Source organism: Petromyzon marinus, chromosome 17, assembly GCF_048934315.1.
Source record: "Petromyzon marinus isolate PM22_M1 ecotype Great Lakes invasive population chromosome 17, UKy_Petmar_22M1.pri1.0, whole genome shotgun sequence".
NCBI lineage: Eukaryota > Metazoa > Chordata > Hyperoartia > Petromyzontiformes > Petromyzontidae > Petromyzon > Petromyzon marinus.
In genome coordinates, this window is record NC_133683.1 from 10,570,639 (window position 1) to 10,596,337 (window position 25,699).

General features: G+C 45.8%; 1 protein-coding gene across 1 annotated transcript in view; it reads left to right on the forward strand.

The window, feature by feature from the left end:
• The first annotated feature begins 322 nt into the window (after positions 1 to 322).
• The window catches only part of LOC116943359 (ras guanyl-releasing protein 3-like), a 41,398-nt gene continuing 16,021 nt past the window's right edge, over positions 323 to 25,699 (forward strand). The window contains exons 1-10 of the mRNA XM_076067599.1: positions 323 to 4,882; positions 7,540 to 7,604; positions 8,366 to 8,405; positions 12,026 to 12,137; positions 12,846 to 12,908; positions 13,499 to 13,630; positions 17,508 to 17,655; positions 19,171 to 19,344; positions 20,271 to 20,387; positions 21,695 to 21,970. Of these exons, the coding sequence (XP_075923714.1) occupies positions 4,807 to 4,882; positions 7,540 to 7,604; positions 8,366 to 8,405; positions 12,026 to 12,137; positions 12,846 to 12,908; positions 13,499 to 13,630; positions 17,508 to 17,655; positions 19,171 to 19,344; positions 20,271 to 20,387; positions 21,695 to 21,970 (1,203 nt within the window). The 5' untranslated portion in view covers positions 323 to 4,806. The remainder of the gene's footprint in view (positions 4,883 to 7,539; positions 7,605 to 8,365; positions 8,406 to 12,025; positions 12,138 to 12,845; positions 12,909 to 13,498; positions 13,631 to 17,507; positions 17,656 to 19,170; positions 19,345 to 20,270; positions 20,388 to 21,694; positions 21,971 to 25,699) is intronic.

The following is a 25,699-nucleotide window of genomic DNA, read 5'->3' on the forward strand; positions in this document are numbered from 1 at the left end:
TGTGCTCACGTGCCCGTGCTTAATTTCTGTTTCAAATGATTTCTCTTCTAAAAAAAGATCTGGCCATGTCTCGCACCCCCAGGTTAAGAGGCACTGCTCCCGGCAGTACGGTTTTTTGAAAGGCGTCTGCCGATTCTGATACTGAACAGGAGTAATAAACATGCCTTTGCGGATTACAGCAGCTGTTGCAAAATATGTTTTTGTCTTTTTTTTTACATTTCACTGAATCGCGTTTATACGTCAAAAACGTTGTAACTGATCATGAAAACCTTTGAGAAATCGTTTCACTTTGGCAATTCGTGTTAAAAAATGATCTGTCCATAATAGAGGTTTTTTGGGTTAGATCGCGTAAATATAATTGTCGTGATTACTGGCGAAACGTCGTACTCGAAGAGGAAATGTTGTGGGTTTACTCTGAACTAGTAACGAATTGGCACGTTGGGATTACGTGACAAGCCGATCTGATTGGCAGTGTCGGGTGGCGGCGGCTTCAACGACACATTTATATTTACGTGATCTAACCCAAACACCTATATTATGGATCATATTGGTCGCAAAAGCCTACTTCGTGTTACAATGAGTTAACATTTTGGCAGTTAAAGGACCCACGATTTCAGCGAGTCGCCGGTCAATGTGAATGGTGCTTGTGTTATTCATGAACTCGAGTGGGGCTCGACTGCCGAGGGCTCTGAAGCCGCATGCGGTGGCTATTTAAGGGCTGCAGTGCGACCCTTGAAATTCTAAACAAATAACTCGTTTTAGTTGCCGAATCCTGACCATGGGAGTCCGGTTCACCATGGGAGTCCAATTCACCATGGAAGTCTAGTTTACCATGGGAGTCTAGTTTACCATGGGAGTCCAGTTTACCATGGGAGTCCAATTGACTATGGAAGTCCAGTTTACCATGGGAGTCCAGTTTACCATGGGAGTCCAATTGACTATGGAAGTCCAGTTTACCATGGGAGTCCGGTTTACCATGGGAGTCCAGTTTACCATGGAAGTCCAGTTCACCATGGGAGTCCAGTTTACCATGGGAGTCCAGTTTACCATGGGAGTCCAGTTTACCATGGGAGTCCAGTTTACCATGGAAGTCCAGTTTACCATGGAAGTCCAGTTTATCATGGGAGTCCAGTTCACCATGGAAGTCCAGTTTACCATGGGAGTCCGGTTTACCATGGGAGTCCAGTTTACCATGGAAGTCCAGTTTACCATGGGAGTCCAGTTTACCATGGAAGTCCAGTTTACCTTGGGAGTCCAGTTCACCATCGGAGTCCAGTTTACCATGGGAGTCCAGTTTACCATGGAAGTCTAGTTCACCATGGAAGTCCAGTTTACCATGGGAGTCCAGTTTACCATGGGAGTCCAGTTCACCATGGGAGTCCAGTTCACCATGGGAGTCTAGTTTACCATGGGAGTCCAGTTCACCATGGAAGTCCAGTTCACCATGGGAGTCTAGTTTACCATGGAAGTCCAGTTCACCATGGAAGTCCAGTTCACCATGGAAGTCCAGTTTACCATGGAAGTCCAGTTCACCATGGGCAGTGTCGACAACCTGCGCCTCTCTAAGGACCGCTTCGTGACCGTTACCTATTCAGGACCACCGTCTCGCATTCACCACCACAGTGCATTGGCAGCTCTTGAAATATCGAGGGGTTTTTTGTGCCGAATTCGAAAAAAACAAACTAATCTTGTTGTTGTTTTTGTTGCCGTTGGGGCTGTACCACTTTAATGTTGCAGTCGCTTCGCATAAACCCAACAGCCATCGGAAGATCAGTGAGTGTGAGAGTGTGTGACCTGTGGGAGCGGTGGCGCAGGGGTTAGCGCACTGCGCTCCAGGAACCCGGCGACCCGTGTTCGTTTCCCGCTCACGGCCAACACCCGTGACGAATATCTGAACCGGTCATGGGCCTCCCCTAGGTCGACTCAGCCTCGAATGAGTACCAGGTACGGCGTGTAAACGTCGCTACTGGGAAGACAAAGGCGGCCGGGCGTGGTGTTGGCCACCAACCCCCCTCGGCCTCCCATCGGTGCTCGGCACTTGCCCCAACCAGTCTGTTGCGGCTACACGGGGGATCTTTGTCTTGTCGAGAGGTCCATCACGGTGTTTTAATATTTACGTGTTTTTTTATTAATATTTAGGGCCCCTTTATAACAACATGTTCTACAGGTCCCGCAACTTAGCTTCGTCCGGCACTGGCGGGATCCGCTCGGTTTAGTTTTTGTAGCGGTTCGAACGGGAATCGTTGAATCTTGGTTCGCCCAAACAATCACCGACCTTGTGGCACGCAGCACGTGTTATAGAATACGCATAACAACAACAACCCATACGGCTTAACCCCCTGATTCTTGTACAGGGGAATTGAGTTTTGAGGTCCCAATACGGGTAGAATTTTTTTAAATTCCTTTGTGTTTCTCCCTTGTGATGAGACTTTGTAGGGTGAACGCCGATATTTATAAGGGCACGGGGTGACCAAATGAAAGTCTGAGTTTGTAATAAAGGCAATAAAAAATATGTTTAATTTTCGTGGAGAGAACTCTAAAAATAATTAACAAGCAAGGTGTCCACGTGTCCGTCACTCCATGTATGTGCGGTGTTGACCTGCTGCTTCCTCACTGGCTTCTTCTGCTCTATTTTATTTTGTTTTGTTGTAATATTTTGTTGTGGCCCAGGTCATCCCCGGTCTCTTATTGAGTTGCTCAAGCCATCTCGTTCAACAAAAGCGACCACCCCCGGCCCCTTCACCGCACTCGCCTAAATTTCTCCCCAGAGAGACGGTGCCTCCTTCCCGGGTCCATCTCTAGGCCGCAAGGGGTGGGGTGTGGTGGGGTGTTTGTTGGCAGCTCCTGTCCTGATAAATGTCCACGTTGTTATTTGTCAGTTCCGTAATAACAGCAATACAGTACTGTACTGTACCACTCAAGACGATGCATTGACGTGTCGCCCTGCCCTCCTACACGATTACGAGACGCGCGTATTATGACCCCGCTAAGTGTCGGGGGTCCTTTTTGTAACCTCGGAGGTGGCAACCCTCGTGGGTGAGAACGAGGCCACATTTCACAACCTGGCCCAGCACGGCACCGTTACGCAATGAGTGCGGTGTGCTATGTTGGAGGTGCGTGGCCCGAAACGTCGCCTTATGGTACATTGTATCCGTTTAAGGCCACACACACACACGAACACCGTGCTGTTGACGAAAGTGTTTAGGATCTGTTGTTGTTAATTCGTGTTTGTGGTACCATTGCCAACGCAGTGACAGCATGGTCGCCACGGTGGCTAGGAGATGTTAACTACCTCGCCTGGTACACAGGAGGTCGTGGGTTCGATCCCGACCCTGACACCTGCTGTATATTTGGAGTTTGTGGTGTCTCTCTCTCATCATCATCACAGTGGCTAGGAGATGTTAACTACCTCGCATGGTACACAGGAGGTCGTGGGTTCGATCCCGACCCTGACCCCTGCTGTATATTTGGAGTTTGTGTGTCTCTCTCTCATCATCATCAGAGTGGCTAGGAGACGTTAACTCCCTCGCCTGGTACACAGGAGGTCGTGGGTTCGATCCCGACCCTGACACCTGCTGTATATTTGGAGTTTGTGTGTCTCTCTCTCATCATCATTACGGTGGCTAGGAGATGTTAACTACCTCGCCTGGTGTGCAGGAGGTCGTGGGTTCGATCCCGACTCTGACCCCTGCTGTATATTTGGAGTTTGTGTGTCTCTCTCTCATCATCACAGTGGCTAGGAGATGTTAACTACCTCGCCTGGTACACAGGAGGTCGTGGGTTCGATCCCGACCCTGACGCCTGCTGCTGCTGCTGTATATTTGGAGTTTGTGATGTCTCTCATCATCATCAGAGTGGCTAGGAGACGTTAACTCCCTCGCCTGGTACACAGGAGGTCGTGGGTTCGATCCCGACCCTGACGCCTGCTGCTGCTGTATATTTGGAGTTTGTGTGTCTCTCATCATCATCACAGTGGCTAGGAGATGTTAACCACCTCGCTTGGTGTGCAGGAGGTCGTGGGTTCGATCCCGACCCTGACGCCTGCTGCTGCTGCTGTATATTTGGAGTTTGTGTGTCTCTCTCCCCGTGGTCGTGTGGATTCATTCTCCGGGTCCTCCGATTTTCCCCTCCACGTTTAGAATCAACACGCGACTGGAGTATTTGGCTTGCGAAACATTTCCACGTTATGAAAAGCCGCTGCGTTGAGATCACATCTGTGATGGCCAGCTCGCTTCTGAGAATGAACTCGATAGCTCAGTGGGACCATGCCTGGTAAAACACGAGAAACAGTTTCGTTTAGCAGCGTCGCCGAATAATGGCAAGGGGTCAGAAACCTGTGGTTTCGGAGCCGCATGCGGCTCTTTAAGGACCCTTTCGTGACCGTTATCCACATGCATTGCGGCTCTTTGCTTTTTGTGTTTCTTAGTTTGTTGTCCAACCCCCGCACCTCCGAATAGCAAAGTTGGCAACGTACGGTGCGAAAGAAGTTCAACGTACATCCAGTTACATTGACATATTGCTGGTGGAGGGTTACGACACATTTATACTGGCGCGATCTAGCCCAAAAAATCTTTAATACGGACATTGACATGTTGGTTTCTTTTAGCCGATGTCGAAAAACAATGTCATATTACATTGTTATTTTGCCTGCGGCGACCCCCGGAATAACCGAGTTGCATTTGGCCCGAGTTGCGGCACGGTTTGCTGTTGTTGTTGCTGCGAGGTCAGTGGGAAAAACAACATCACGGCAGGGCCGTCGGCTGCCCCTTTTGTCGGCACTCCAGGAGGTGACGGACGGGGCGCGCGATGTTGTCACCGGTGCGACCCAGCGGCGGAGGTCTCACCGTGGACGAACTCATCCAGCTGTGCCTCCAGGAGATAGGTACCCACCGCGGGCGCGCGCCTCTCGCTCCCCACCCTCGCTGTGCAGAATGTACTTCACTCGGTGATTAAGCGCGGTTGGTCACGTATGGTGCGAAAGAAGTCCAACGCACGTACGTACGTGACGGCGGTGGTGGTGGTGATGATGGTGGTGATGTTGAGGAGGGAGCTGCATGGTGAGGAAGTGGATGGATGGTGACGTTGATGGTGGTAGTGATGGTGATGATGCGGCCGTCTGGAACGCTATTCCCTTCGATATTAGGAAGCCACGCACTTTTAAATAATCATCTAGATTGAAAACTCATTTCTTTAGAACTGCTTTTTTGCGATTAGTTTGTTGTCCTTCCCCCGCACCTCCGATTAAGGTGGTTGGACACGTACGATGCGGAAGAAGTTCATGCAAACCTCAATAAAAGCATTCCTTACAGATCGCATCAGCAAGCACAGCCTTCTGGAACTGTGTAACTTCAGCTTTGTTGGTTTCGACACGAAGTGTCTCAGCAGCCGTGCGGCTGATGGGCTGTGTAAGAAATACTTTTAAAAGTTGTGTGTGTAGAGAGACGGATATGTGTGACTCAGACGTCTGCTAAAGGGATAGAGAGCAGAACCCCCGTTATCCGCTACCCTCCTACCCGCAACTCTTATAATCGGGGATGTAATGACCAAAGCGGTAACGACGATTTGCAGTGACCAAGGGGATTGATTACTCCAATCTGTACGCAGCGTTTATCAGCGAGCGAAGGCCCAGTACCGTGGATCGCTGCTGCACAGCTCCAGGGTCTTCCTAATATCGGAAGGAAGAGGAAGAGCGTTCCAGACGGCCGCAGAAGCGCATCTGGAAGCGCGCGGTGCGGTGACCGCCTTTGTTCGATGGCCAGCAGCCGAAAGCCGCTGCGAGGATGACCGTGAGAGTTCGCGCGATGGTTTCTGCTCCTTGATGAGGTCGGCAAGGTATTGTGGTTAATTTGTGGCGAGGACTGTGTGTGTGTGTGTGATGATGAATGCGACTTTATAACGTGTTCGTTGGGCGACCGGAAGCCAATGCAGCTCGGCGAGCAATGGACAGGCATGGCCGGATCTTGCAGAAGCCGTCACAAACAACACGTGCCAGAAAATGTTGTACACGTTGCAGCTTGGTGATGGGGTTTTTTCATACGTGCTGTGGCGTAGTGAGTGGCGATCATCGAGCCTTGTCGACACTCCGCTACACCCCAACGTGTTGGCGATGTCACAACTGAATAGTGGTCGAATGTGACGTCGAGCCCTGACATGAAAATTGCAGCTCCTGACTATATTTTATACGCGGTGATTAAACGACGTAATTTGGTCAAGTATGGTGCCCGAGGCTCTTTAGATGAGTAGAAAACTGAATCCCGGAGGCCGCAACCGCCTCCCACACATTTTTTGCGCCTCAGCCTGAGTGCTGACCAGCAGAACCTCAGATTTTTCTAGATTAAGCAGCATTCCGTTTCGTGAAAACCACACGTGCACTGCTCGCGTGAAGAAAATAACTTCTACACACGTACCACATCCTATTCCGGTGCAACAGTATTGTTGAATCGAAACAGGATTTTTTTCCACCAGAGAAAGTCAATATTTTGGCCAGCTATTCTTCGGCCACGTGGGACAGCGCTAGAACGTGTCACGGGTCAAATCCAACCTTGCATCCCTCTGGGGTCAATAAAATGAGAGCCACATCACGGGAAGTGGTTGCCCTATGGATATACTTGCCTACCACAATAGGAATGTGGAATGTCCACCACGTTCGGCTGAGTGGGAAATAACTTTGACTTTTTAACTTGGCTAGAGAGATTTGCAATTGGAAACGGACAGAGCCTGATTCGTGCGTAATCATTGTGGACCAAATGGAACATTTTTAACTCCAGTGTGCGAACTGTGGTCACCCAGAACAGACAGTGGGACAGATAATGACTCAATGCCCCATTCACAAATACGAAGGAGGCATCGTCACAGAGCGATCCACCACTTCCGCTAGCTCCTGACACAATTATCTGTCTCAACAACCTCGATGTAAAATCACGTGTGTTTGGACCAGGCAGTGGCCCCCGGTGTGGTGCGGAAGACGCAAAAGCATCCGCATTTTCTGTACATTCCGCCGGTTTTACTTTCACCACATATTGGCGCGTGGGATATTTGGGCATTCGTTATGAGTCACGCGATGGTTAATGGGGGAAGAAAGAAGTGGTGGATGGGAAACGTTGATTCGGGGTGGGGGGCAGGATTATCGATCGTTGCCGCAACCGTGCGCGGAGTGAGATTGCCCTATCGATCGATGGCGTGAGGCCCTAGTGGTTGGGGTACTGCACTGCACGTTCATTTGCACGGCTCCACGTGGTCCACTGACCGCCTAGTTATTAGATATTAGTGGGCAGCCGGACGTGACGTGACAGTGACCCTCACCAAACATTCACCGCTCACTTGACACCACTCACCGGGCATCCACTCACCTGACTCTCACCACTCACCGGTTTGCTGTACTAAGTGGGACGTTGGAATCCCCATCGATTTGCCACCCTCGTTTAATTTTCACCCTGACTCAAAGCCAAACCACAATACAGTAATTATAACGTTCTTCATGGGTCAAGGACAGGATATGGAATAATGCCCACGTTGACTTCCCTGGTTGTGTTTTTGCAGGCACCCAAGTGGAAAATCAAGAGGCGGCAGAATGCAGAAGATTTCACGGCAGAACTAAGACACTTGTAAGAATGCATTACGATGCAGATGACTGCGTCGCTCAGAGGTCACAGAACGATGAGAGCTTACATAGGCAAAAATTCCAGCTCTGAGAATTAAAATATATCACTTTGAGTGCCAAGCGAATAACATTTCACTGTAAGAGGACATACGGGAAAGTGCGGCTCCTTGTGTGTAGATCAGAGGTCACTTCAGGGATCTCAGAAGTAGCTCTGTGATATCTCCTACCACGGGCCTCTTCTCCAAACTTGACTCCGATCGCACAGTTAGAAAAATGAAAACAAAATCATTAACGTCGTCGCGTAGAATACATTAGCAGACAATTCGCCTCCTTCCCCTATCTGTCCCTTCACATGAAGATAAATTTGTACACATCCCATCAACCACGCGGGCTTCTGGGAGTGCGTACTTTAAGCAGCGTTGGTTCAACACAAGCAGACTCTGAACCGATTTCGACATTCAGTGGCTCATCAAATTAGGATAATGACCAATTTGGCAGCGGTCATGTTTGTTGGTGGCCCAGAGCCAGGGTGGACATTACATATTTCTATGGTGGGACCAGTCTCTCCATAAGACAAGCATTGTTCACTTCTCACAAAGGCGTTTAGATATTTTATCTCCCCCAGGGAATGATGATTGGTTGAGTTAACCCCTAACCTGGGATTTGAACTCATAATGTCATCCTTGATCAGGTGTCTTTGTTGTAATTGAAAATAATATTTTAATATATCTTTTGATGAATGTGTGTCCGACCAATGTCCTGCAGGAAGACTCTTCTGTGGGTGCTAATAGGAAGCAGGAGACAGGTAAAAGTCGATGCTGAGGACTCGTATTCACAGCGACTGCCCACTTAAATGCCTCTGCAACTCTAAGCGCCGAACGCTACATCTCAACTCAACCACTCCAACGCCCTGCGTCAATCTAGCCAAGGGGACAGAATCAGAATCGGAATATTTATTTAAACTGGAGGAGTCCGATGAGCGATGAAGCTCTTTAACACGTCGGCTTTCACGATCAGTATTATTCATGATAAAGGCTTTTGCGTTAGGTCGCGTAAGTATAAATGTGTCGCAACCATCCACCACCCGAAGCAGCCAATCAGTAAAAAATGTGTCACGGTAAAGTCACGTAGGTAAAAAATAAAATAAAATAACAAAAATCACGACGAACTGTCCAGAGGACAGTTCGGTCCCTTCACCTGATGAAGGCCACTTGTGTTGTGGCCGAAACGTCGTGATTTTTGTTATTTTATTTTTACCTACCTTCACCTGATGAAGGCCACTTGTGTTGTGGCCGAAACGTCGTGATTTTTGTTATTTTATTTTTACCTACGTGACTTTACCGAATAGAACCAAAGAGTATGGATCCTTGCAGTCACGAAAGCTTCAAATCTAGAAGTGAATCCACAACATTTAGAATTTGAGTACGACGTTTCGCTGGTAATTACATCCAGCATCTTCGGGCGATTTGCCAAACTAGTGAAGCCATCCACCTGCTTACGGTCTTAAATAGTGCAGGACAGTTTCATCATTGAACCCCAACAGGTTTCGAGATCAGAGGCGGAGGTGGGGGCGGTATTTTAATTATATAATAGATTAGCAATCAGTTAATTAGTACTAGCTTTTTTGCCCATCCAAGGACGGGTGTACATATTCTTAGTTTTTTCGGTAAAGTCACGTGACTTTACCGAAAAAACTAAGAATATGAATTACTGCAGTCACGAAAGCTTTAAATCAAGACGGGTGTACATGTTCAAGAAACACTACGACTGAATGGCTACAATAATGCTCAAATTAACAGAGCATTGAATGCCAAACTAAGACCGAAACACAAAACTGCTGAAAGTGATCAGATTATCAAAACAATTTAAATACCATATATCTCAGGAGTAACTGACAAATTTCCCGTGTTTTGCAAAAGCAAAACATTAAAGTAAAATTTGGTATGAATTACCTAAGTTATGAACAGAAGGTGTATAACGGATCAATTGCTTATGCGGTATATGTTATATTGGACAGATGGGACGTAACATCAGCATAAGACTAAAAGAGCACCAAAGAAACATTAAATTATTAAAAACAACTGTCGGCAGTGGCAGAACATGCTTGCCAACAAGGACACTCAATTGATTTTGATATCGTTGAGTGTTATGTAAAGCTAATTATTACTGGCCAGGACTAATTAGAGAATCCATCGAAATTGAGAAAAATACCAATAATTTTAACCGCTCTGATAGCTGCAGACTTAGCGCAGCCTGGAAGCATATTATTAAGTAGTACACAATACATATTACATTTCATTATAGAGGAATTACATACTAATTAACTGATTACTAATCTATTATATAATTACAATGCCCCCCCCCCCCCCACCTACGCCTCTAATCTCGAAACCTGATGGGGTTCAACAATGATGGCGTCTTCCTGCACTGTTTAAGATCGGGAGCAGGTGTATGGCTTCACTATTCTGGCAAATCACCCGAGGATGCTGGATGTAATTACCAGCAAAACGTCGTACTCAAATTCTAAATGTTGTGGATTCACTCTTCAAACACTCGTGGGCTGAGGAAGTAACTAATTGGCGTTTTGTTAACGTGACACATTTTTTTACTGATTGGCCGTGTCGGGTGGCGGAGGGTTACGACACATTTATTCTTACGTGATCTAACCCAATAGCCTTTATTATGGATGAAGCTCTTTTTCAAGAGATGTCCAGCAGTTTCATAGATGAACCCCAGTGGCAGCTGCCCCAACACTGCACAAAGTGTACACAGCACCGGCCTGCAAGCACGGACATTAGTCTGAAAGTAGGGGGTGAGTTTGCTATGTGTGGGTTTTTTTCTCTCCCAATTAGGTAACTGGGGAGTCATTTTTCAAATTTGGACCATAGTATGTCATGTTCTTTTTTCGAATAACGTTCATAGTTCATAGTTCCATTTATTTGGTATATCCCTGTGAGCCATTCGGCTCTTGATTCTGGTGCAACCGCAACATACAAAAAACAAAAACATGAACAAGAAAACATCTTAAAGTGACTGTGACTATGAAAACAGAAAATCCAGGAAAAAAACATCAAATATTCCTGAAATAGCACTTGCATCCCAGTGGGATCCCAGTGGGATGCAAGTCAAACAACTACAACCACAAAACAACTAAGATTAAGGTCATCAGTTTAACTCCATACTACAATAAACAAAAACATGGCCAAACCAAAAACTTTCGAAATCACCAAAATAAATCCATAAATGCAATGTAACAGTGATCATGGGGACTGTGACCGAATTTTTAACAATAAACTACATAAATAAAATGTAACACCAAACCCTGAAGCAAATGTTGCGCACCTATGGTGAATGTGCCCGCAGTATTAACCAGGGCGGCCGGCTGGGTCGGAACTGCGAACCTCTGCAACAAGGACCAGTGGTAGTTGAATTCTTCAGGAACGCAACTACGACCGCCATGTTATAGAATGAGACTGCATGGGGTTCTGACATTGGCTGTCCTAAATCCACAGTTATTCAACTGGTTTCCACTGAGAAACTCGTCAAACCAAAGCGATTTCCTGCTCGAATGAGGCAGTGCTCGTCTTCCGTTTAAAGGCCCCTGAACCAGCGGTGGAAATTTCCACGTCCCTATGCCAGGGAGCGAGCCTGGCCGTGGGACAACCACGAAGCGGTTGGTCGTAACCGGACCCGGCTTGTCGCGAACCAAAGTTGACCTTTTTTTGTTTTTAATTCGCGTGAGTTGACGCACGCATTGTTTTACAAAACCAAAACGTTTCCCTGCGAAGGCCACCGTGTGCTGCGATCAAGGCGTCGCGTTCGCAGCAGCCTCCCGATTATAACCGGCTGATCGGACGGAATATGTCACGCGTAGTTTCGTGCACCTACAGCCGATTCGCAGCGCCCTCGACACGTACGTTTCACGAACATGCGCCGGCCGCGAATGCCTGCTCGTGCTCTCCACGGGGTTAGGACGCCGTGCCTCTTTGCGAAGGGGGACTGCTCCGTCGGGTAATTCGCACGTCCCGTCGATTTCTTTTTTTTTGTCGAAGGCGGCGCGTTTCATCTTCTTTGGTTCTTTCGGTAAAGTCACCACCACGCAGAATGAGAATAAAATAATAAATTGATAAAATAAAATAACACAATAATATTCTCACGACGTTTCGGCCACAACACAAGCGGCCTTCATCAGGTGAAGGGACGAGGCTGTCTTGTAGGACAGCGCTGGAGTGTGTGTTATTTTATTTTATCGATGTATTATTTTATTCTCATTCTACGTGACTTTACCGAAATGAACCAAAGAAGATGAATCCTTGCAGCAGCGCGTTTGTTCGGCCGCGACGGCGCGGCTCGGGATGAATGGAAAGAGACGAATTGGGAGTGCGGCGGCGATCGTCTCCAGCCTCTTGTGGTGGTTCTCCACAGATGAGTCCGGCCCCATGGCACCGCACGGCTCTTCGCCCCACGTGAGCATGCTGCTGCTGCTGCATCCATGGTTCATCGCCTCCATCGACTTTGCCCTTCAGCTCCTCACGCTATATCCTTGGAAATCTGTGACCGACCAAAAAAAGAAAATTGTTCATCGCAACAGGATTTGTAAATGTCCTGTGTGTGTGTGTATATATAGGGTGCTTAAAAAATGTGAACACTGGGACTATCGTTTTAATGGAAAAAGAACGGATGATAATGCACTGTAACATGATAACAAATGTAATGTTCATAGCTTCAAAAAGTCAATGACTCTCCACTTGTTCGCCATCATTGTCAACACATTGCCTGGAATATTCTCCAGGTGGTGTGCAGAGCCCGGAGGTACATTTATTGTGGTATTGTTGCAAATTCTCCGAAGTCTTCACATTTTTTAAGCACCCTGTGTGTGTGTATATATATACAATCTCATTGACAGGTTAACAGGAGGTCCTGGGTTCGACCCTGACCCGGAATATTTGGAGTCTGCATGTTTTTCCCGTGGTTGCTGTGGATTTTTCACCGGGTCCTCCAGTTTCTCCCTGCGCATTTAGAAACACGGGTTTAGAGAGTATTTGAATGCCATACATTTCCACGCGATAAGCCACCTCGCTGAGCAATCGTTTGTGACCAGGTCACTTCTGAAAAAAGAGCTGTACAGCTCAGTGGGCCTTAACCTTGTCCAGTAAAAAAAGTAAGTTATATTTTAAATAATTACGTGAGTCAATCGCTGCAATGAAAGTGAGGACTTTCGTTTAGAGCTTTGACTCCCAGCCACGTACCAAGACGTCAAAGGGATGGGAGCCACCACCATCCGCAGGAACATCTGCCACCTCGTGCAGTAAGACGCACACACAGACGTCGGTATGATTATTATCATCGCTCGCGTCGCTCCCCGCGTTGGGGAGTAATGTCCTACGAGTCACAATGCATTCGCGTGATCAAAAACAAAATACTCAAAACACGTTTGTCATTAAAACGAAAAGGTAAAAAAAGTTGTGGACGTTTCAGGAAACGGTCATGCTTCACTGCCCCCGGCTTATGTGGTGTGAAGAAGGGGACATTGCCCGAAACGTAGCCTTTTATATGTTGTTGTTTATGATTATTAAGGCCACGGTGTTTATGAATGTGTTGAGTTGTGGTTTTTTTTTGGTGCTTGTGCGTGCACCACTGCCAAAGCAGCAGCACCAACATCACCAAATCATTTAATTTTCGTAATCAGATAGTCAAGCCAGGCATAGGCAATCCCATATGATTGCGGTACTGTACTGAACCTATTTTGTGTGAGTGTGCACTTGGGGACTTACATTTGGTAAAACAATTCATTTCATTTTCAAAACACATTCGAAAATTATCCCAGAAAGAGTCCATATTGCATACTTTGTTGCAGGCTGTTTGCACCACATCGCAAGACTGTTTCCTGTTCTACAGCCTGTGGATAAAGGAAACCCCGGAGCTGTTTGACCTGGACCAGCGCCTGGCCGAGTCCATGCAGGAATTCCACAAGGTGGCCAGCCGGATCGGCGGTCTCCACCACGCCTCCCTCATCGACATCTCCCACATGTAAGGGGGAGTTTTAAAGTAGATCGTGCGGGCACGCGTTACGACCCCTTCACGAAATACAATTTTCCGTCAAACCCGCGCGTACAATACGCGAAAGCATTTCGTTACACGACCCATTCGACCCGCACGGCCTTGTGGCGTGTGCATAATTTGAGCAGGATCGATTCGGTCCTGTACGGGAAAACCCTGGGCCGGTTTCGCCGTACAGCGTCTCATCGAATTAGATTAATGATCAATAGGGCAGCACTCATCTCTGTCGGTGGCCCGGGGCCAGGGTGGACATTCCACGTTTCCATGGTGGGACCAGTCTGTCCGCAGAACAAGCACTGTTGACGCCCTACAAAGTGTATTGCAGTAAAGTAGAACCCCTCTTAACGACTAATCACTTAACGACGGGCCTCCATAGATCCCAATGTGTAGTGTATAGTGTAGTCATGTAGTGTATAGTAGTGTAGTAATGTAGTGTATAGTGTAGTGTATAGTAGTGTATAGTGTAGTGTAGTAATGTGTATAGTGTAGTGTATAGTGTCGTGTATAGTGTAGTGTATAGTAGTGTAGTGTATAGTAGTGTAGTGTATATAGTAGTGTAGTAATGTAGTGTATAGTGTAGTGTATAGTAGTGTAGTAGTATATAGTAGTGTATAGTGTAGTGTATAGTAGTGTAGTGTATAGTGTAGTGTATAGTAGTGTATAGTAGTATATAGTAGTGTAGTAATGTAGTGTATAGTGTAGTGTATAGTGTAGTATATAGTGTAGTGTATAGTGTAGTGTATAGTAGTCTAGTGTATAGTAGTGTATAGTGTAGTGTATAGTGTAGTGTGTAGTAGTGTATAGTAGTGTATAGTAGTATAAAGTAGCATAGTAATGTAGTGTAGTAATGTAGTGTATAGTGTAGTGTATAGTGTAGTATATAGTGTAGTGTATAGTATAGAGTAGTGCCTCCATAGAACCCAGTGTATAGTGTCGTGTTTAGTAGTGTATAGTAGTGTAGTAATGTAGTGTATAGTGTAATGTAGTGTATCGTGTAGTGTATAGTGTGTAGTAGTGTATAGTGTAGTGTGTAGTAGTGTATAGTAGTATATAGTAGCGTAGTAATGTAGTGTATAGTGTAGTGTATAGTGTAGTGTATAGTAGTGTAGTGTGTAGTAGTGTATAGTAGTATATAGTAGCGTAGTAATGTAGTGTATAGTGTAGTGTATAGTGTAGTGTATAGTGTCGTGTGTAGTAGTGTATAGTAGTGTATAGTAGTATATAGTAGTGTAGTAATGTAGTGTATAGTGTAGTGTATAGTGTAGTGTATATTGTAGTGTAGTGTATAGTAGTGTATAGTGTAGTGTATAGTGTAGTGTGTAGTAGTGTTTAGTAGTATATAGTAGTGTAGTAATGTAGTGTATAGTGTAGTGTATAGTGTAGTGTATATTGTTGTGTAGTGTAAAGTGTAGTGTAGTGCCTCCATAGAGCCCAGTGTATAGTGTATAGTGTCGTGTTTAGTAGTGTAGTAATGTAGTGTATAGTGTAGTGTATAGTGTAGTGTATAGAGTAGTGTAGTATATAGTGTAGTGTATAGTGTAGTGTATAGTGTAGTGTAGTATATAGTGTAGTGTATAGTGTAGTGTATAGTGTAGTGTGTAGTAGTGTATAGTAGTGTATAGTAGTATATAGTAGTGTAGTAATATAGTGTATATTGTAGTGTAGTGTATAGTGTAGTGTAGTGCCTCCATAGAGCCCAGTGTATAGTGTCGTGTTTAGTAGTGTATAGTGTAGTAATGTAGTGTATAGTGTAGTGTAGTATATAGTGTAGTGTAGTAATGTAGTGTATAGTGTAGTATATAGTGTAGTGTAGTGCCTCCATAGAGCCCAATGTGTTCGCTTCCTGACCATTCCCCTGTTAATGACGGGCTGTTGTAGGTACGGTAAATATTAATGAATGCGTTGATTAGCCGTTTTTCTTTTAATATTATAACGCTGTTAGTATCTTTATGCATTAATATTCATTGTTTAAATGTTAAGAAGTAGGTTTTTTTGGGTGAAAAAGGGTAACTTCCGACGCTGTCAGGACGAATGAAACCTTTAACTCGCTTAACTTTAACTTTAACTCGCTTAACGACCAAATCACTTGACGACCGGTGCAGTGGAACCAATTACCGAGGGGTTATATTGTACTCACTTTATCTTCCTCGGGGAATGATGATGATGATGATGCTTGAATCAGTGCTGGGGAGGTGTCAGACGTTATAGGCAAGGACTCTGCTCTCTTAACGCTCAGTGTGGGCACCCACCAATCCGGTGGCCTTCATCAAGGTGTCACCAGCGCGGTGCTGATTTCGTTCATGAAATTATTGACGATGACTTAAAGCTTTCGTGACTGCAGGAATTCATATTCTTTGGGTCTTTCGGTAAAGTCACGGGGATAGAAAAATAACAAAATGAAAAAAAATCACGCCGTTTCGACCGTCGTGATTTTTAGATTTTTTTAATTAAAAAATCATTTTATGTTATATCTAAGGTGGAGCACCCAATTCCTACATCACTGTGATTTGTAGAATTCAACGTAAATCAGTCAGATTGATTCATCCGGCTCTCACCGATTCACTCCAGCCACTCGCTCACCGGTGCTCATTTGCCCCCTCATCAATCTTCTATTGCCGCAGTGGCGAAGCATTAACTACCTCTCCTGGTACGCAGGGGCTCGTGGGTTCGATCCCAAACCTGAGGTCTGCTGCTGCTGCTCTATATTTGGAGTTTGCGCGGTCGCATGGATATTCTCCGAGTCCTCCGGTTTTTCCCTCCACATTTAGAAACAAAATGCATTTAGAGCATTTGGCTGCTATTCATTTCCACACGATAAGCCACTTCATTGAGCTGTCACTTGTGATACCCAGGTGACTTATGAAAAAGAGCTACATAGCTCAGCGTGCTTTACCTGGTAAAATAAACAAAATAGTTTAGTCTGGCTTACCATTCCTGTGAAATTCACTCATTGATTCCTTTACCCATTTTGATTTAAAGCTTTCGTGACTGCAGTAATTCATATTCTTAGCTCTTTCGGTAAAGTCACGTTGAAGGGAAACAATAAAATAATGAAGTATATATTAAATTTTTAATATATATTTTATTGTTTCCCTTCAATGTGACTTTACCGAAAGAGCTAAGAATATCCTTTACCCATGTTGAAGACTCGGGCCTACCAGACTGACTTTCATCCCAGCCATATTGTGTTCAACCGCCGTGATAAAACATCTTCCTGTGCACTGCTGCACTTTGAAATTCCCTCCTACCGTCTCTTTCTCCAAGCTCCGATTACCACCTTGCTCAATTTAAGATACGTGCGATAAATCTTTGAGCAACTCCGCTCGAGCCGTTTGTTGCCGGCCGCATGACGTTTTGGGCTTTTAGACCTGCGCTCAAAAAGTCTGTTTGAAAAAAAAAATGCACCGTATGTATAGCCGGGCATTGGTGGCTATTGCACGTGGCTACCTATAATTCAGCAAGTGTGGAGGGAGCAGCGAAGGTTGGAGGATCGCCGCACAAATTGTCGTGAAACTCCCTTCCCGTGGGAGTTGAGGTGGCATTCCCTGACTCACCAGGAGAAGGCGGTACAACGAGTGGTCTAATCGCTTTTCTTCCTTCTGTACAGGGATAGAGCGTTGTCCCCTCGCACGCGTGGGTTTTCTGTGGGTGCTCCGGTTTCCTCCCACTTGCATTAATTGGTCGAAAACATTTTGATAAAAAACAATTTTAAAAAAACCCAACGTAGTAGCAGGACCGTCTTGCAAAAGTGTCCTCCGACTCAGTGCGACTTTCCTGGATAAGTAAAGCACATTTCCGATGTCAAAACTTTGCGCAACTCGAGATCTAAGCGGCGCCGTTTCTGTAGCCCGTCGTGCGATTGGCTGCGGAGGGTGACGCGACGCCCGCACCCGCAGAAGAGGAGGAAGATGTCGCTGCTGCTGGACCACCTCCACGCGCTGGAGCTGGCCGAGCTCCTCACATTCCTGGAGTACAAGTACTTCCGTCGTGTCTCTGTAAGACACTCAAACTGACGCTCGTGGCATCTGCGTTTTGGCGGTGGTGCGGAAGCACGAATAATAACGGCAACAAAAACTCCACACATTCCCCAATAACCGAAGCCCTAAAGAGGAAAAAAACTTAAATTAAGTAAGAGGCGACCCGCGACCGCTCAGCCAAGTCACTTGCCGTAAATGGTGACGGTACAAACGGAAGAAGCGTGTGAATGTTTACCGTATTTTCCCGCATATAGCCCGCATACGCATATACCCCGCAAAAATAGCATTTTGTGTGAAACAAATTTTCAGATAGCCCGCACCTCCATATACCCCGCATGCATTCATATCTTTAACGTCGTTACCGCAGCTTGATTCCATCATATTAATGCAAAGTTTACATTTGTAATACATTCCACTATCAATTGTTAACATTACAATCATAACGTGCACAGAGAACAAACTAACCAGAAACGAGTGAACTTAAAACAGTAAATAAGTAACAAAAGTAAATATCCAATAAATAAGCAACACGTAACTGGTAGATAAGTAAGTAAGCGTACTGTTAGGTTTACCAGCATTCGACCTCATCATATCACAGCTACTGGACCGGTAGTTACCCCTGTACAGCTTTAGCACTGGTAGATTGCGCACTGCGCAGACAATAGCGGCACTACGGTAACGCCGTTGTCTCCTGGCAACAAAGCCATTGGAAGTTTGAAACAATGCTCATGGTCGCGACTGTATAGTGCTCGGCCAATAGCAGCGGCCTAAGGGAAACAGCAATTATGATTCGCGTCTTGTAGACGCTTGTTAAAGCCTGTCCCATTGTGCAACTTTAGTGCGAGTGGTTTATTCAGCAGTGCTTTAGTCAAACATTAAACGAGCTATGACATGTCACACGTGTAAAATATTTTTGGGATAGCCCGCACCTCCATATACCCCGCAGGGTCTTGTTTTGTTTGTAAAAAGTGGTATACCCCGCGGGTTATATGTAGGAAAATAGGTACATAGTACAATAGTCACTCGATGTCTGTGTGGTGTGTAATTGTACTATGATCAGTCTAAAAATAATCTGCCCGAGCTGGCTCACACAACAGGGAATGCATTTAACATTGACTTATGATAGATACATTTTGATTTAAAGCTTTCGTGACTGCAGGGATTGATATTCTTGGTTCTTTCGGTAAAGTCACGTAGAAGGGAAACAATAAAATAAAAAATATATATTTTTATTGTTTTATATTTTTATTGTTTCCCTTCTACGTGACTTTACCGAAAGAACCAAGATTATAATAGATAGTACAACATTATAGATATCTTGTTTGTGGAACCATTTCTGTTGGTTCCGTTGCCATACATTATTTTCTTTATTTTGCTTAACTCATATTTGGTGAGCCGGGTCACTCTTGCAAGTGATTCTCCATCCTGGCCACTTGAGTTCTCTCCTGGTTCAACTAAACAACCAACTTGAACTTGGAAGAGAATCCATTCACGGGCGTGCACAACTCGAACCGAAATCGGGTCTTCTGGCAGTTTGCGGACTACAGGAGCTTCGTGGTGCGGGGCTCCGTGGAAGGGGTCCCGGCACTCGAGAGATCCATCTCCCTGTTCAACGGCGTGAGCCAGTGGGTGCAGCTCATGGTGCTGAGCAAGCCGCTGCCGGCCCAGCGGGCGCAAGTCTTCCGCTCGTTCCTCAGCCTCGCACAGGTGCGCTGCGCTACCGGGCCTGGCCGGCGCTCCCGCCCGTCTCGAACAGGCACTTCGCTCGCCGTTAGAGGGTGCGGCGTTGACGAGACGAAACCATTTGGATTGATATTCACAGTGTGAAGTGCACTACGCACTTCGCATGTCCTACGGTCTAGATATTTGACGCATTTATTAACAACTGACTTTTTTTTTTTTAACGAGAGTGCGAGGTTGTCCCGAGCGGACGGCGTGGTATACCGCGTCATCCGAGGCGATGGGCTCACCGATTGACTGTCAGTCTGCCACGTGCTCTGCTGTTAATGGCGACCTTGTGCTCTCTTGTTTTTGGAATTTAAATGTCCAGAATGAACATGCGGACACTATTCGGGCTGGAGTTTTTCAAATCGTCTATTGTCTGCGTTTGTTTATTATGTCGATAGAAGCTGCCGCATCGTCATGGTTAGCGCAATCCAGAGTCCGCCGGTTCTATCTCCCGGTCGCGGCAGTTGAAACTGTCGTGAAAGTTTTTTCATCTCCCCCCCCCCCACCCAGCATCGAAAGTGTGGGTTTCTCCCACCTCCTCCAAGACATCTGAATGGTTGAAGAGTAGGCCAATTACCCCCCTCTAAAAGGGCTCTCTTAAGAGCTCCCTCTCGTCGAAGCCGTTCCGCCAGCAGAGGCGTGAGCAATATGTTATAGGGCTACACTTTAAGATCTGTTGTTGTTATTACGTAATATTTTCAAGGAGCCTTTCTGGCATGCCCTGAAGCCTGACTTGGGGGTTTTTCACTGCAGTCACACACAGAGAGAGAGTTGCCGCACTAACTCAGAATTGCTCCCCAGCATTAGTTGGAAGAGAGCGGCAGCGCTTATGCCTCTTGAGCGTCCTCTCTCTCGCTGTCCATTAATTTGCGTTGCGTTTGTGTTTGGGCCGCTGTCGGTCAAAGAATCTGCTGCGGCTACAGAACTTCAACACGCTCATGGCGGTGGTGGGGGCTCTCAACCACAGCTCCATCTCCAGGCTGCGCGACACAATCGCTTTCCTTCAAGTCGAGGACAACAGGGTAACGTCAGAGCGCTTCGCCACACGCGGGAAACGCAGTGCACGCTTACTCCTTAAAGCTTCTTCCGGCAGTAAGCAAACGGGTGATGGTGCGGTGTCGGTGATCGTGCGCTGGACTTGCAATCCGGAGGTCAGTGGTTCGATCTCCCTGCAGTTGGAACGATGGTCGATTTTCCTCAATCCCTTGCCTCTGTCCGGCCAGAATTTCGCCACGGTCTGTTGGCAGGTCACGCGTGGAGGGGCACACCGTAGGTACTACCACCTCATCCAAGACATTCGCTGGAGGAAGGATCTCCAGTAGAGGGAGCTCCTGAGAACCTCCTCTGCAGAGTAAAAGTGCCATGCGTTGCTATGCACGCTGTGCCCTGTTCTCACAAGAACAGATCTTCCCACAATGCAATGTGCCAGCAACATTTATAAATTTTACTTTAATGTACAATCAGTTTATTTAGTCGTAATTGTTTTTTTTTTAATTCAAGGGTTTGTCAATTACTCATTAGCTACTAATAGCGAATTATATGCAAATTAAAAAAAAACTGGTTATCAAGAAAACAAATAGAGTTTAACTCCCATGAGGTGCCATTATGTTAAGTGCAGTCCCAAAATCTATAAATTTTATCTCTCTGGCCTCTCTATTTATGTGCCATGAAGAAGGGCCATTACCCGAAACGTCGCCTATCTTGTATATATGTATTTTATGACGGTGTTATTTACGAATGTGAGTTTATTTTTTATTGCTAACTGTGGTATGTTGCATCACTGCCAACTCAGCAGCAATAATTATTTCTCGCGAGTGTTACAGACTATTCTACTCGTTCCTGCTGGCCAGACATTGTTTGGGTCTAGATTCCATCCCAAATGTGTACTTCCAGCACGTACTTCTGGTTGCTGAACGAATACATTATCAGGTCGAACTCATTACACACTCAGTGCTTTCCACAAATGAACCACAATACCTTGCTGGTCTCGTCAAGGAGTGTACACCATCACGCACACTCCGGTCATCCTCGCAGCCGCTTGTGGCAAACTCTCGAACAAATACGGTCACTGCATCGCGCGTTTTTTAGATGCGGATCGGCGGCCGTCTGGAACGCTCTTCGTTCCGATATTAGGAATCCATTGGAGCTATTAACTTTTAAATCTAGATTTAAAACTCATTTTTTTAGTTTGTTGTCCTTCCCCCGCACGTCCAATTAGTATGGTTGGCTACGTACGGTGCAAAATAAATTCAACACACATACATACGTTGCTTGTCTTGTTGATTCCAATGACTAAGGCCTCTCTCAATGTCGTTCCCTCCTTTTCTAGGTCTTGCTCGAATTGACGGACTTGCTGTCCGTGTCGGGGAACTACCGCAGCTACCGGCAGGCGGTGTCTCAGTGCGAGGGCTTCTGGCTGCCCGTTCTGGCCGTTCACCTCAAGGACCTGGTGTCTCTGCATGCTGCCCTGCCCGACTGGCTCAGCGGAGAGAGGATCAACCTCGCCAAGATGCAGCATCTGCACGCCACCTTCAGCCCGCTGATGAACCTGCACCACACCCCGCCGCAGATCGAACCCAACATGGACCTTGTTCACCTTCTCACGGTGAGCTGTCTGCGGAGTAGCCGTCCTCAGGAGGGTTCGCGCGGTGGCTGGGAGATGTTACCTCCCTCGCCTGGTATGTGGGAGATCGCGGGTTCGATCCCGACCCTAACGCCTGCTGCTGCTGTATATTTGGAGTTTGTGGTGTCTCTCTCTCATCATCATCACAGTGGCTAGGAGATGTTAACTCCCTCGCCTGGTACACAGGAGGTCGTGAGTTCGATCCCGACCCTGACGCCTGCTGCTGCTGTATATTTGGAGTTTGCGTGTCTCTCTCTCATCATCATCACAGTGGCTAGGAGATGTTAACTCCCTCGCCTGGTACACAGGAGGTCGTGGGTTCGATCCCGACCCTGACGCCTGCTGCTGCTGCTGTATATTTGGAGTTTGTGGTGTCTCTCTCTCATCATCATCACAGTGGCTAGGAGATGTTAACTCCCTCGCCTGGTATGCGGGAGATCGCGGGTTCGATCCCGACCCTGACGCCTGCTGCTGCTGTATATTTGGAGTTTGCGTGTCTCTCTCTCATCATCATCACAGTGGCTAGGAGATGTTAACTCCCTCGCCTGGTATGCGGGAGATCGCGGGTTCGATCCCGACCCTGACGCCTGCTGCTGCTGTATATTTGGAGTTTGCGGGTCCCTCTCCCCGTGGCTGCGTGGATTTTAGTCCAGATCCTCCGGGTTTTTCCCCCTCCACATTTTAGGATCAACGTCACCGCGCGTTTAGAGTATTTGGCCGCAATAAAAGTCCACGTGATGATGATCCACGTGGTTGAGCTGTCATTTGTGGCCAGGTCGCTTCTGGAAAAGAGCTACATAGCTCAGTGGGCTTTACCTGGTAAAACAAAAAGTAGTTTAGTTTTAGTTGAGTATGTGGGTGGTGGTAGCGTGCGGCATGAGCAATCTAAGCAAATGCTTCGGGCCCAAAAGTAGATCAATGGGCCCAGAATGAAATCAGTAATGACGCACACATTTTTTTTTAATGAAAGAGCCTTTTATGAGTTGATTAACCACCCCCTTTACGTTTTGCTGTTGGCCCATCGCTGGCACCTCCTGTTTAGCACTCAAAACAGCTGGATTCTCATCTTGAATTTCACCGAGGTTCAAGAGCTTCCTGCCCGGCTAACTCGACCTTTTCTCACTGACCAACTTGCCCATTCGACGGTGTCTCGTACACTGCGCGTGTGTGCGGACAAATTCATGATGTAGTTTGTGTGAGGGGGGGTTATCTGATGCAGTCGTCAGTGCATCGCACAACGCCGCCCTGTTGACCCGAGTTCGATTTTCGCTCAGGGCTAACATCGGTGGCCAATATCTTACCCGGGTTCTGGGCAGCCGGCCGTGGCGTGTGACCACACCGCCCGCTCGTGCACCGTGCTGGCCTTAACAGGTGCTTGCTAACAGCACTTACATGGTGTGCGAATCTGCAGTGAGGAATCAACCCGCTATCGTCGGTTTTGCTGCATGTGAACACATCAGGGTCTACGGGACATTTGTGAGTGTTTGATGCACTGCACTGTGAACCTGTCCCACCCGAGTTCGACCCCTGGGCACGGCTAATATTAGCTGCGAGTGATATCTGAACCGGGGTCCAGAGCTCCCCTTCCCCAACCTACACTGACCGACGGGGTGAAGTATGGTCAACCAACATCCCCGTGACTCGCACAGCACGGGGAGCCCTTCACCCAGCACTGGATTGGCGAACGTCGGTAAATGTCGATTATTTGTTTGTTTGGGAACGCCTGGGGAGAGCTAGAGTCTGTGTATAGTCGTGTATAGTGTAGTGTGTAGTGTAGTGTATAGTGTAGTGTGTATAGTCGTGTATAGTGTAGTGTGTAGTGTATAGTGTAGTAGTGTATAGTGTAGTGTATAGTGTAGTAGTGTAGTGTGTATAGTCGTGTATAGTGTAGTGTATAGTGTAGTAGTGTATAGTGTAGTGTATAGGGTAGTGTGTAGTGTATAGTGTAGTGTATAGTGTAGTGTGTAGTGTAGTGTATAGTGTAGTGTGTATAGTCGTGTATAGTGTAGTGTATAGTGTAGTAGTGTATAGTGTAGTGTATAGTGTAGTGTATAGTGTAGTATATGGTAGTGTATAGTGTAGTGTATAGTAGTGTAGTAGTGTAGTGTGTATAGTGGTGTATAGTGTAGTGTATAGTGTAGTAGTGTATAGTGTAGTAGTGTATAGTGTAGTGTATAGTGTAGTGTATACAAGTGCAGTATATAGTGTAGTGTATAGTGTAGTGTGTAGTGTATAGTGTAGTGTATAGTAGTGTATAGTGTAGTGTATAGTGTAGTGTATACAAGTGCAGTGTATAGTGTAGTGTATAGTGTAGTGTATACAAGTGCAGTGTATAGTGTCGTGTATAGTATACAAGTGCAGTGTATAGTGTAGTGTATAGTGTAGTGTGTAGTATAGTGTAGTGTATAGTGTAGTGTAGTAGTGTATAGTGTAGTGTATAGTGTAGTGTATAGTAGTGTAGTGTATAGTAGTGTATAGTGTAGTGTATAGTAGTGTGTAGTATAGTGTAGTGTATAGTGTAGTGTATAGTGTGTAGTGTAGTGTATAGTGTAGTGTGTAGTGTAGTAGTGTATAGTGTAGTGTATAGTGTAGTGTATAGTAGTGTATAGTGTAGTGTATAGTAGTGTGTAGTATAGTGTAGTGTATAGTAGTGTAGTGTGTAGTATAGTGTAGTGTATAGTGTAGTGTATAGTGTGTAGTGTATAGTGTAGTGTGGAGCGTAGTGTATAGTATAGTGTATAGTGTAGTGTGTAGTGTAGTGTATAGTGTAGTGTATAGTGTAGTGTATAGTAGTATATAGTGTAGTAGTGTATAGTAGGGGATAGTAGTGTAGTAGTGTATAATGTAGTGTATACAAGTGCAGTGTATAGTAGTATATAGTGTAGTAGTGTATAGTAGGGGATAGTAGTGTAGTAGTGTAGTGTATACAAGTGCAGTGTATAGTAGTATATAGTGTAGTAGTGTATAGTAGGGGATAGTAGTGTAGTAGTGTATAGTGTAGTGTATACAAGTGCAGTGTATGGTAGTATATAGTTTAGTAGTGTATAGTAGGGGATAGTAATGTAGTAGTGTATAGTTCGTGTATAATGTAGTAGTGTATAGTAGTATATAGTGTAGTGTATAGTAGTATATAGTGTAGTAGTGTATAGTGTAGTGTATACAAGTGTAGTGTATGGTAGTATATAGTATAGTAGTGTATAGTGTAGTGTATACAAGTGCAGTGTATAGTAATATATAGTGTAGTAGTGTATAGTAGGGGATAGTAGTGTAGTAGTCTATAGTTAGTGTATAATGTAGTAGTGTATAGTAGTATATAGTGTATAAGAATAGGGTTTTCCCCTTTTTTCTGGCAACAAAACTGAAACCTTTTTACAAGGAATCATGTCTGCATTAACCACAATATTTGTGGTCACAATTCAAACAAAAAACATACTCTGATAATCAATGCATTGTCCTTGAAACTAATTGGTCCACACCAGAGACAGCTTTCCTTAGAGCCTCGTCTCATACGGTGTTAGACCAGAGAACGCCAAAAGGCGTACAGTATATAATGTAGTAGTGTATAGTAGTGTATAGTATAGTAGTGTATATAGTGTAGTAGTGTATAGTAGTGTATAGTATAGTAGTGTATATAGTGTAGTAGTGTATAGTAGCGTATAGTATAGTAGTGTATAATAGTGTATAGTGTATAATAGTGTGTAGTGTAGTGTA